This window comes from Acomys minous, assembly GCF_964271855.1.
Source record: "Acomys minous genome assembly, chromosome: 16".
NCBI lineage: Eukaryota > Metazoa > Chordata > Mammalia > Rodentia > Muridae > Acomys > Acomys minous.
Window position 1 is genome coordinate 28,444,148 of NC_140498.1, and position 14,022 is coordinate 28,458,169.

General features: G+C 36.6%; 1 protein-coding gene across 2 annotated transcripts in view; it reads left to right on the forward strand.

Moving 5' to 3' along the window:
* GABRG2 (gamma-aminobutyric acid type A receptor subunit gamma2) overlaps positions 1-6,222 on the forward strand; it is an 89,251-nt gene extending 83,029 nt beyond the window's left edge. Inside the window, exons 9-10 of one of the 2 annotated variants that reach the window (XM_084761920.1) lie at positions 2,553-2,576; positions 3,970-6,222. In XM_084761920.1, coding sequence (XP_084618046.1) covers positions 2,553-2,576; positions 3,970-4,245 — 300 coding nt within the window. In that variant the 3' untranslated portion in view covers positions 4,246-6,222. The remainder of the gene's footprint in view (positions 1-2,552; positions 2,577-3,969) is intronic. The other variant, XM_084761921.1, reaches the window with a different exon arrangement.
* The last annotated feature ends 7,800 nt before the right edge of the window (positions 6,223-14,022 follow it).

Below are 14,022 nucleotides of genomic sequence, written 5' to 3' on the forward strand. Positions count from 1 at the left end.
TGAAACATTTATGAGGAAAGGTCATTGGGTTCAGTTTGAGTTTGGTGTGGTTAGCTTACCTCCACAATAAGGCTCAGCACTTTGATCTCCACGATGAAAAAGAGAATAAGTGAGATTTTGACCAGAACATAAAGGTTAAGTAATGATCATTAGTTAGGCCAGAGTTCTCAGATACTCTGTCTGACCTTTTATGCAAATGTAATTACTCATTGTCTCCAATATGGGGGGCGGGGCTAAAGTGATGTTCAGCAATACGGTACATGTTTGAGTTTTTGTATATGTGATAGACTTTTCTTTCTGACCAACTCACTATAGTATTTTTTCTTTTTTAATTAATTTGTTTACTCATTTTACATCCTGACTGCAGCCCCACTCCTCTCCTTCCATGCTCTCCCCCACCCCCTTGCTCCCTTTCCTTCTCCTCAGAGAAGGGAGAGGTTCCCATGGGTACCAACCTGCCCTGGCATATTAAGTCACTGCAGAAGTAGGCAGATCCTCACACTTAGGACAGACAAGGCAGCCCAGTTAGGGGACATCAGAGTCAGAGAGGGCCTCCTCTCCAGTTGTTGATCCACATGAAGACCAAGCTGCACATCTGCTACATGTGTACAGGGGGCCTAGGAACAGTCCACATATGCACTTTGGTTGGTGGTTCCTTACTATAATATTTTTACATCACTATTTTTTAAAAAATTAAAGTTCACACCAAAGGCATTACAAACTTTAGTTTCTTGTATTAGTTTACCAGGTCATACCAATTTGTAAATAACCTAGTGCATATATGTATATGCACATGCCCACCCATGCATGCACATGTGTAGGAGTGTGTGTGTGTGTCTGTCTGTCTGTCTGTTTATGCAGGCATATGCATTTTACTACTAGAAGACTTTTACTCATTGAATAGCTACATGTTTCATTTTTGTTTTAAAAACAAATGGGTTAATATTGTGTGTGCTCTCTTGTCTCTGCATTTTCATATAAAATAAGATTTATATATTAAAAATAAATGTCAAATAAGGCTGCTATAAAAGTTACTTTTATGATGAAGATCGATAAACCAACATAATATAAAAACATTAGAAAATGTCACTTGAGGGTTCTTAACCTTGGTGGATGGGAATGGAAGTTGATACTGCTTATTCATTTGACAACCTGAAATTTTTCTGGTGGCTGCGTGATTTAGAACCAGGTAAGATGACTTCTGATTGTACCAAACCATAGAAAGAAAGGATGAGGCGTAAGTATCAATAAGTAAAGCCATTATCTTTTATTGTGAGTGTTGATAGCTTGTAGGTCCCACTAACCCACTTGGGCCTAGTGTTTGGGGCACAGGAGTCCCTGTGAAACTGAAAGTCCATTTCTTTTTGAGAGGGTGACAAAGGTAATGGCCTTACCTCCCTGGATTGCTCCCTATCACCCATTATCTGCTCTGAGATAAAGCATAAACAACATCCCAGTGCCTACTTATCTGACCATGAACTGTTCGGTAACTATAGGAAACTCTAGCCGGACCTGAGTCATATCCTTGTATACCTCAGAAATATTGAAGAAATTTTTACAAACAGCACATTTTTTTTTTAAAGTAAAGCTTGGTGGAAGGTAATTAAAATAGCATCATCATTCTTATTGGCTAATGAAAACCGGAAATGCTTGACTTAACGTCACAAATATTTATTGTACTCTGTGGTTCTTCCTATCCTTGTCTGCTCTTCAGTCTCTACCTTTCCACTTTTTCCTATTCTTCATTTTTCTTGCTTTAAATTTTGTTTCTCTACGTCATTCCTCTCCTTCATTTTCTCATCCATTCTCCCTCAAATAGGAGGGCTGTGCTGATACTCATCTGTGAGGAGGGTGGGAGGCCGGTCTCCTAGGTGAAGTCTGAAGTCCTTTAGCAAAAGCCCCTTGGCTCTCCTTATCAGTAGTGTCAAGTGAGTGTGGAAACTGCTACAGGGACGGAAATAGATTGATTCCTTAACCTAGGCTCATAACAGTAGCAGAATAAAAATTGAAGGCACACAGGAAAAGAGACCAGAGAAAGCAAGGAAATGTAATTCCTGGTGAATCTTATGCATTCTCTCCTTTTTTAGCCAATTTGTTTATTTATCAAAGCTAGTCTAGGTGGTGAAGGCCTAAGAAGCTGAAGCTTTACTCTCTCGTGTGATGTACCCTTCACTCCTCATTTTTAGGATTCACCATGGGGTCGTCTTTAATGAAAATGACACAATTGATACTATTTTCCTACAGGCAATTATTCCTTCACTAGGAAGCATCCTTGCCACTGAGAACAGTGGCCTTCACAGTCCCGTACTTGTGGGGTACTTTGTAAAAAATTGGGTTATCAATCACAAAATCTCAATTTCTAATTTTAGATATGCAAATTATGACACGCTCAAAGCCCACCTTCTGTGTCTATGCTTTCAGTTCATTTTACTTACTGTGTTTTCAAAATGTATTTTAATTTGTCTTATTTTGTTTCTCTTTCTCTCTTTTTTTTCTTTCCTTCTTTTTATTAAAAAAAAATGCAATTCTCTTTTCTGTCTACAAATCCAAAGCTTCTTCGGATGTTTTCCTTCAAGGTATAATGTTTTTGGAATGGAACTTTCACTGCATGCCACTGCTGAATTAACTATCGATGCTTTCCATGGTGCTTACTCTTTAGGAGTCTACATTTAAATACTAGATGATGGCCCACTCAAAGTGGGGAACATCCTATAGACCTCTAGAGTTGATTCAGCAACTAGACACCATTTGCCCAGGTTTAATTCTATATCCAGTTCAAAAACCACAAGGCCAATAGTTATCACAGGTATCAAGGCTTCTATAAACCCAAAGCCCAAACAGGCCATGCCTGCTCAAACTAAATAAGATACATTTATTTATCTATAAATTACATATGTACTTTACATATACATTTTATAATATATATGTATATATATAGAGACTTTCAAGCTAAAATATAACTACGTAAATACAAATTAAAATGAGATTCAAAATTTGCTTTATGAATTTAATCTCTGCATAACTGAGAATGTAATAATAATGAAAAATTTTTTTTCACAAACCTTTAAATTAAACTTGCCTCCCTCACTTTTCTACCAGGGTGATCACTAGGCCTGTTGGCTCTGTGAAATATTAAAATGAGATTTTTATTCTCTTTAATAGCTGACTTAGAAAGTTCAGTTTATATTTATATACCACTAAATCTACAAAGAAGCCTTGAGTTTTGCTTTAATTTTATTATTTGTCAAGCATTGAATATTATGTTCCTATGTTGTTAATTATCTTGCTAAGAAAAACTTGACAAGTAAAGACTTTCTTTTTGAATTATCAGTCTCATTGAATGTATGTAAACACTGATGGCAGTTCTACGTTTTTAAGTTATTGAATGTTAGGCAAACTGCATTTTCTTAATACATAAATTAAATCTCTGCTGCATCAAAATCAATGAACTTCTTTATTCCTCCATGCATATTAGCATTTGCTGCTAAAATTGTTTAGTATATTTGTCCAGTACGATGGGTTCCTATTTGCCTATAGGTTAGCATGACATGCAATTTGATTTGAAAACCAATGCATTTTTTATTTCTCAATATTACTCACTTGCAATACCATCAATTAGCTTCATGTAACCAGCTTCACATCTGATAATTAACAGAATGAGATTCCATGTAGCTTGATTTAAATATTTATACTTTGAGTTCTTTTGGCGTTCAATACTCTTGCTGTAGCTATTAGCTTGTTAATATTATTTCCAGCTGCACTGCTTAAGCTCAAAAAAAAAAAAATCTGAAACCTGCAACCGTGCTATCTTTCTGAGCGCAATTTTACCATCGTAGATCACGATGTCATAAGCAATTTCCTAAGTACTCATTTTCAGATTCATCATCTCATTGGTGACATTGCGGAGACACGGTAATACAGCTCCGGCATCACTAACTGTGATCTCTCTCGTTCCCTACCCCGTCTCAGGCCCCTACCATTGATATCCGTCCCAGATCAGCAACCATCCAAATGAACAATGCCACACACCTCCAAGAGAGGGATGAAGAATATGGCTATGAGTGTCTGGATGGCAAGGACTGTGCCAGTTTCTTCTGCTGTTTTGAAGATTGCCGAACGGGAGCCTGGAGACATGGGAGGATACATATTCGAATTGCCAAAATGGACTCCTACGCTCGGATCTTTTTCCCCACTGCCTTCTGCTTGTTCAACCTGGTTTACTGGGTCTCCTACCTTTATCTGTGAGAAGGGTATGGGTTGTTTTGAGAGGGGTCCTTATTCACTGAACCTCATGGAGAGAGAAATGTCCTTTCTAAATCCAGTGAAATAATCCCCTATGTGGTCATTGAATTTGTTTCTCTGTCTCAACCTAGTAATGCGTATGATGTCACACTATCCGTGCCCAACTCTCCATTGGTTACTGTAATTTGAGTTTCAGTGTGCACTGTCTTTCAAACCTACAAGGCAAAGTAAAGTTAGAGCAAGATTTGTTACAACCGAGTAAGATACCTTTGAGCAACAGAAACAGAAACAATGAAAGCCACAAGTGTTTAAACTGATGGTATCAGTCTTTGATTCACACATAGTTTAGTACAAAAGGTATACAGCTGTGTGCTATGTTCACTTGGGGTCAAGTTGTGGTAAACTGGATCAAATTAGAATACCTCCCTTATTTGTGAAGAATCACAATAGAAAAGCCTAGATTAGAACCCTATTATACCTTTACTCCCAGGTAGGAAGAAAATTTCCTGAATATCACATGTATAATGCTGTAAATATTTCAATAATGTAGAATGCTTCAAGTCTAATGCATGCATCTCTCTAGAGCCAAAATAAATGAACTGATGTTATCATCATATAGTATTGTCTTTTATTTTTTTTCCTTTGGGCTATGAAATAATGTATTAATATAAATACAAGGATTTGGGCTTGAAATTGGAGGGGGGTTCACGGCCTTCTCCCTCATGCATGAAAATCAGGTTTTAAAATTATGTTTGTCTTGTTTGACATTAAAACACTTTGAGTAAAATTTCGGCTGATTGACATTTGACAGTTCTAAATATGCCCAACTTCATCACTAGCATATAAAGTAAATGTATGTGCTTGCTGATGTTTTATCTTTCTTTGAAGATGTGAGTTCTTAACAGAACTTGCTCTCTATCTCAATATCTGCTTCTGGTGATTGTGAATGCCTTGTGGGCAGAGTCCCTGTCATCTCTTCTTTGGGTTCTCAACATTTCACATTGTGCCTGGCATATAGTCAGTGCTCAGTAAACATGGCTGAAAGCAACACACCCTCTTGTAGAATGGAGAGTATCTTTTTCTGACATATAACAAGGGATTCAACTTTTCACATTGCTGTTAACAAGTGATACTTATCTGTAGAAATAACCAGAGAATCTAAAGAACTCTAGCTCATACGTTCATCCTCAAAAATTTGTCTTAGACAAAGTGTATTTTATTTTAAAATAATATCTATTTCTTACACCTACGTATCCAGTTGATGATTTGAGCATATGGTTTCTTGATTATATAGTGTTTTTTTAAAGAATTAATTTAATCTGTTCAAAAATTCTGCTTGTGAACCTATGATAGTATGAGCAAACTTCATACCTGACTGGTAGACAGTATGCTTGGAAGCAATGTATTGAAGGGTAAACTAAAAACGGATACAAAATTGAGTGACTCGCGTAGAGGACCCTGAACCTCTGACTGTGGGCTCACTTTGCCCCATGGTAATTACATGGAGTAATTGCCTGCCTTTGGACATGATGAGTTGTACCTTAACGTGATCATCCTGAATTCTTATTTTTCTAAAACAACGCCCTATGGTAAGTTCTTCTTTAAGGAAAGTATTGATTTAAATTAAAGTTAATTCATAGTATAACTTTATAAATAATAAAAAGACAATTAAAAAGAGTGTCTTTGTTAATAGAAAAAAACATGAAGTCATTATAATTCCTCTGGATGAATCTTGAAAAAATTCAGCTGCTGGTTTAAAAAAAAACCCTTTGATATACCAGTGCTTTAGCATCTAACCTCAAACAGATGTAAATAGATGATTATTTTCATGTTTTAAATTGTCAAAATAGTCAATGTTGACTCTTTGGGAGAGTTGTTGGCAAATTTCAGTTGTGAGAAACATGGTATTATTGTCAACTTGAAATGTGTTCTGCATTGGGGACACTGAAAAAAAAATAAAGCTTAGCTTCCTAACATGTGTATGACATTGGCAATATGGATATATATTATACATCATCAAATTCTTAACATCAGCTGCTCCCTGTATATGTATTTGCAAACCTTTTCACAAGAGAATTGCTGAACCTATGGACTTTTACAATAAAAATGCTGCATTCTTACCCATGACGCCACTTCACTTGTCTGGTTGGACTGTCTTCTGTTTTTCTCAAGAGTTATTTTCCTTTTCTAATTTCATTTCTATAAATACCCTATTACTGCTCTTTACTGGTGAACTCTGTTTTCAGCATTCAGCAAGTGATTCTCTTCAACACAGAGTTAAGTGAACAAATAATATTAAGGGTTTGTGGCTGGCGGATAGAGTGAATAGGAAGACAGAAACACTAGTGACTTTGGTAAGGACCCAGTCTTCTCCACTACAAGACCTTTCATGTAAAGATATGTTGACTCTGTTCTCTAAATTTATTTAAAGTATCCCTGGCACACTGCTGGACATGACAGCCTTTATTTATTTATTTTATTTTATTTTATTTTATTTTATTTTATTTTTGGTTTTTCGAGACAGGGTTTCCCTGTGTAGCATCGGCTATCCTGGATTCACTTTGTAGAGCAGGGTGGCCTCTGCCTTCCCAAGTGCTGAGATTAAAGGCACGTGCCAACATGCCCGGCTTAGAAGCCTCTGTTTTATAAGCTATGAATTAGACGTTATAATAACACCCAGTTAATGATATCTAACAAATGGTCAAATATTTTCTCTCACTTCTAGTGTACCCATGTAATTCCGTTCCCCCCAGTACAATCAAATCAGCCTGCCTACAAGAGAGAGAGATATCCTATCTGCTTAAGGTGATGATGGGTAATGTTGTTCTTTTAAAGGAAGATTTGCTATACAATTCTTTTATTAAACTATATACTGGGATCAGGAAGATGGCTGAGTGGAGAAAGAATCTTTGAAGAGCATCGGAACTCAGAGCCCTAGAATTCATGTAAAGCTGGAAGCAGTACTGCTCTTCCTCTGAGACAGAATGCCTGAAAAGGTCAGAGCCAGTTACTGTGGCATATGCAGTGTTGTGAAAAGAGACTCTGTCTCGAATAAGTTGGAAACTGTGGAGTGACATGAAAGAGTTGATCTCCGGCTTCCATATATGCACCATGGCACATGTGTTCCGCTCCTCCCCACTATACACACAGGAACACACACCCACACATGCATGAACACAATACTACACATACACACACACACACACACACACACACAGAGAGAGAGAGAGAGAGAGAGAGAGAGAGAGAGAGAGAGAGAGAGAGAGAGAGAGACAGAGACAGAGACAGAGAGACAGAGAGACAGAGAATAGAAAAATAGGTTGAAAGTTGAGGTCTGTTGAAAAGAATCTTATAAATCAGAATAGTACTTTTAAGGCCCAGATAACCTCCTGAAGAATCACATTTCCAAACTTTAAAACGTAGCGACCTGATGAATTCTGATTCAGTGACAGTGTCCTATTTTCTCAGAGGGCTTTGAAATTCTCCTGAGAATACAACAATGAAAGCAGATTCTGACAAGTCCCTGCTAACTTCCCCTGCATGTTGCTCTCTTGCCCTGCTGTGTCTTCCTGCATCTGATTTGAACATCTATTTCTCACCTTCAATCAGGTCAGAACAGTTCCCACTGAGGTCTTGTCTGCTGTTTACCCAATGCCTTATCTTCAGCTAAAGGCATAATCTTTGGTAAAGCCATCATTTCTCCTTTGTTTCAATGTTATCCCGACCAGCAGCATTAAATTTTGTGATGAAGGTCAAGTCTCATTAACCAAATAGTGTTGTCTGTGGGGAATATGTTGGGAAAAGGCGTGCTACCTGCATGCTCTGTCACTATGGATGTTTGTCAAAGGTATAGAATGTAAAGGTGATGACCTATACCATGGTCGCTGCATTATTTTCATTGAACTGCCTAAGGTCACACGACTTGTTCTTTCCACCTTGTCTCACAGTGTTTCTGAATTTTAAAGTAAAACTGGGGAGAATATTGTATTCCCGTAAACCCATTAGGATATGTCAGGCTTGACGTTTCTTTTTTTAAGTCTTTCCTTGACTACTCATTACAAAAATACTAAATTTTTATCATATTTAGTAGTGAGATTTTTACATTTCCTTTAATTCTTCACCATATGTGATAATTACTCACCATTCAATACTTCTTCTACTGATTTCAGAATTCTCTTTCAGAGAGGAAGGGACCTGAAATCATTGAGAAGAGTTCCAGACCTAGAGCTGGCTTTGTCTCTAAGGCACAGGATAAGGAGATAATCTTCTAAGTGTTTTCATAGCTATTTTCTGCAGGATATTTTTCTGATCATTTCTGCAGTGCAATGGTGCTGTGTATTATAGTTAGCAGTGGCTGGCCATTATAATTCCTTCCACGACTACAGAGAATAGGGCAATTACGTAATCAATTCGAAGTCTCTTTTGAAATACTTTAGATTACAAAATGAAGACCCTGAGGCTTTTATTTCATATTTCATGTGTACAAATCCTAGCTCTGACATTACATGTTATGTCAGTTAGTTTGTTTGTAATATAGTGTCCTTATATAGTCCAGTGTGGCCTTGAACTCTTGTTCCCTCAGACTCAGTGTGTCAAGGGCTAGAATTATAGGCATGTGACTCCACACCTAGCTCAGTGTCGTACAATTCTTATGTGATTCAGTTTCCTTATCTAAAAAAATAAAGACAATATTGCCACATATTATATAACTCCATTATATGGAATATTTGAGATAATGTTATAAAAATGATTCAATGGTAATTATTTTTCTCAGCATAGAAATGAAATTTCAAAAGGATAGAGTGTTAGAACCATGTTTATGTTGTTTAATGGATATCATCTATATGACTACTGTTTTATCATCAATACGAGAAAGAAAAATATCATTGGCCCCAGGAATAGCAGAAGAATTTGCCCTTTCACCGTTAGACTAGTTTCTCATAGTTAAATAAGGGGATTAGACTCCTTCGATTTCCAATGGGCATTTTTTTGTACATCTCCCCTGCCGTTTATTAGGAGCTAATATTATTGGTTTCAAATGAACACCTAAGTCTATCAAGCTGTATTATCTTCACATGGTCATATTGGCCTATTTGTTATTTTTCATTTTTTACATACACATTTATACTATTACACATATATACAGCAAACTACCTACAGCAAGTAAAACCATGAAGACAATCAGGAATTATATAAATGTTACATTCATAGTGTTTTGATCATTTGTATTTAGCCACCTTGAAGAAAACATCCTGTCTTGGTGCGTCTAAAATTCTGAATGTAAATCAATATCTATCATATATCATCTTTATCAGCTTAAAACATCTATCTAGACTGAAAAACATATTAACCCCTGAACAACTAAGCTTAATTGTAAAACTAAACTATCTGGTTTTCAACACCATCAGAGACTTGAGAAGGAATAAAAATTAATTAGCTGAGCAAACTGGAAGTGCAGGTTAGCAGCTTCAAAAGTGAGAAAATGACAGAGACAGGTTGCTGCATGAACAGTCACCCAAAATTCTTTATGACATTGAAGCATCATATTCAGCCATCTGGCCCAATATATGTGCAGACATATTTGTGAGGTAGGAACTATTTGTGGACTTGCTTACTCTGTCTTGACAGAGTTTGGCTGTTGACTCTGCCTGCACCCAAGGTTGGCCATTTTCAGGCAGAACTGTGTCTGTGGCTCATCCTGAGTCCTCTCAACAAAAAAAATACTCAAGAGGCTTTCTCATCTCCAAATAGGCTACTGGACCTAGAATATTTTTTATGGCTTCACTAACATACAATAAGCTACTTTTTTCATTTCATCCACTGTTTGGTATGATTTAGAATGACCTAATCCTAATGTTTACTTTATCAAAGTACTGAACACTCACCCATCCTCCTAGTAAACAAAATTTAAATGAACAATGCTGTAACAAGAATATGGCATGCATAATTCGTTCTTCATTTGCATCCTAAATAAGGGTGTTTATCTTTATGTCTAGCTCTCTGCTACATAAACTAGCCTCATATTTTCTCTGAACCTTGTGTGTGTGTATTATGGTTCTGAGATGAAGTCTTTTATCAAAGATATTTTGATTAAGCACCAACAAAGTGATTTCAGCAGACGGCTTTCAGTAAACACATAAGCACGAGCTTCATGCGAGGCACTTTGAGGTCAGAAAGAGAACATTTACAGTCATGCCTTGCTCCAAAGCATCAAGAAGATGACAGAGGGAATAGGTTAGAAGAACAAATAAATCTAATGGGGCTACACAATAGTTACAGTAGAAAAATCCGTTGTTTAATCTGTGAGTAAATCCAGGAAAGCATTTGTTATACAAAGCTCTGTCATATGTGGGACCTTATCATTGGTTTAAAAACCTCCTTTCTGATTACTAAAGAGAAGGTATAAGAAGTTTGCAAAATATGAAGAAGTATCACAAATTCACTAGCTAGAGGTAACCAATTTAAACAATGCTTTTTTTTTTCTTCTTCTCTCTGCATGTGTTTAAACACATAGATTAAGTAAATAGATAGGTAAATTAAAAAAAGTCATAGACACAGCTATGGGGATCTCTAGGTATAGGGGTGGACACTACACATATCTATGTTATTGTAAAAAATTTCATGTTGTATGAGTTCATACAGAAAATATTTGTTGGCTTTCTGTTGTTATTGTTCAGTTCAGCCATGGAAAATTTGGCATGTTTATTTGTTGTTGTTATAATTAAATAATGCTACAGGAAGCACAGTCGTTAGGCATTATGTGTGCCTTCCATAGGTTCTATTCCACCGAATATGTCTATAAACTGAGTTTTGTTGAATAAAAGGTATAATCATTTATTAATTACAGAACTTAGAGAAAATCGATCATATGCCCTGACGGATAGTAAGAAAAGTATTGAAGGGCTTCCTTACTAATATAATGTCCACCAATAAAGAGATGGCATACTATTATGGGTCCAATATTAGAAAGCTATTGCAATACTTCCTGTTGATTCAAATTACCTAAAATTAGTGACTTAGCCCAATTCAAGTGGTCACGTCTGAACATTGGAAGCCTCATTGGATAATAAGGAGGTGAGTGCATGAGGCTGCATTTGTTATGGAAGTTACCCTTCCATTGTCTATGACTTAGAGTCCTGTGCTGTTCTTTGCCTAGTGCTCCTCTTTTCAAGTCAGACAATAATTATGCCACACAAATGTGACCCTTGTTTTCTCCCCAGATCTGACATCATGGCACCAAGCACGTAATGTGTAGGCAAAACGCCATGCATATAAGATAGAGATAAAGAAGTGTGTTTAAGGAGAAACATTATATTCGAATATTCGAATATATTCGAATATATATTAGACGTCCATACGATTCATTTTTTTTAAAGTTCCAAATGGTTTTATAAAGGTCAATAAATGTCTTTAAGCAACTGTTTTCTAGAAGTTAATGCAGGTTAATGGCCACCTCACTGTCTAGTCCCACAGCAAGGCTGCCAAGTCAGTCAGGGTTCGCAGGCCAAGACAGCCTTGAGCTGTTTTAGCCAAGCGTGGACCTTTTCAGCCTTCATCTGTTTCGCAAGGCTTAAAAAAGACAGAGCTCTGAGTCATTGGAAGCCCAAGAGCACAGTTCTATATGGGTTCAAGCCTAAAAATAACTAAGGCGAAGTCCTATTTTTACAAATGCAATGGCTATAAAGACAATTACATTTTAATTGGCACTAGTTAACCTAAAGTGACAACAACTGAATCGTTTGAAGTGAACAGCTTGTTCTGTGTCTTCCTTTAATATTTTTAGAGTAAGGCTGGCTGAATAAATGTAAACCAAGTGCAACATATGCATCATCTATAAGGAATAACCCTTTCTTATGAAGCCACAAGCTTTTTAAAGGTAAGGTAGCAGAGTCTGTCTGTTATTCCAAAATTTCTACAACAGAATTTGATATCCTAATATATATTCATATATGTGTAATATGAATCACCAAATCCTCCAAGGCCCATGGTCATAATCCTTCCTCTAAGGAATGTTAAGAAAACATGTTTATTAACAGAATCAAAACCAGGAAGAAAGACACCCAAGCATCTACCCTAGCCTTGCCATCTGGGGCATCCCAAAGAAAGACACTCAAACACCTGTTGTGGGCCCCACTATGATAGACAAATGTGTGATGGAGAGGTGAGAAAGATGGAAGATCTGGAAGAGAGACGGAAGAGAATACAGAGGATAGTCTTGAATTCATTGGCACAGAAAAAAAATTTCTCAAAAAGACATTGATATCACAGGTACTAAGAACAATTAATAAGTGGGAACTCATGAAATGTAAAATCTTCTGTAGGACAAAGGGCATTGTCATTTGGACAAAACAAAAGGTACAGAATAGAAAAGAGCTTAACAAATTACACATCCAAAAAGGGCTAATATCTGTCTATCTTTCTATCTATCATCTATCTATCTATCTATCTATCTATCTATCTATCTATCTAATCATCTCTCTATCTATCTTATATTACTACAAATATGAGCATCAAGAAACCAAATAGCCAAACTTAATAATGGGGTATAAACAGTTAAAGAAATAATCAAAATCCTTGGTAATGACGGAAGTAAAAATCAAACCCACTTTGATATTTCATTACCTAAGTCGGAATGACCAAGATAAAAAGAAAAACAAACAAACAAACAAACAAACAAACAAAAATCAACTGACAACTCATGCTGGCAAAGATGTGAGGTAAGGGGAACATTCATCATTGCTGGTGAAAACACAAACTTATACAGGAACCGTTGAAATAGTGTAGCAGTTTCTCAGGCAGCTGGGACTAGAGCTGCTTCAAGAATCAACTATACCACTCCTTTCAAATGAAGATATCTAATTAATTAGTTAGTTAATGTTAGATAACTACGGAACCACTTAAATACATTTAAGCAAAATGATAGAAAATTTCCAGCATTATAAATGCTGTAGAAGAATATCAATTACTAATATTCTGCTAATGTTTTAGGGTTTCGTTTGCTGCGATGGAACGCCATGATGAAAGTTGGGGAGCAGAAGATTCATTAGGCTTACACTTCCAAGACACAATTCATCATCAAAGGAAGTCAGCACAGGAACTTAGAAGGGCAGGAACACGGAGGCAGGAAGTAGTGCAGAGGCATGAAGAAGCATGGTTTATTGGCTGGCTCACATGGCTCGCTCGGCCTGCTTTTTATAGAACCCAGAATCACCAATACAGAGATGGCACCACCCACAATAGGCTATGCCTTTACCCATCAATTGATAAAATGCCTTGCAGTCAAATATTGTGGAGACATTTTCTTAATTGAGGTTCTCTGCTCTCAGATGACTTTGGCTTGTGTCAAGTTTACACACACACACACACACACACACACACAAACACACACACACACATACACACGTCTCACAAAGCATATATTGTACAATATAGTGGAAAACTGTTGAGAATATTGAAGATAAATTATATATAAACATAATTTTTTGAATTTCTAAAAGAATAAATATGTCCACAAAAAGATGATAGAAAAGAGGGTTCATTATTTGTTAAAAATAATCCAAATCATGAGCATGTTTCAAATGCTTACTGTTTGCACAAAAGATTTAAAAATATTTAACGCTGGTGCATGGTTAATATGCCAGCACTTGGGAGGCAGAGGCAGGCAGATCTTTATGAATTGGGGACCAGAATGATTTGCATATTGAGTTCTAAGCTAGCAAAGGCCACTTAGTCAAAGTTTGTCTAAAAAAATATGGCATATTGTTTCGGTAACATGTTCTA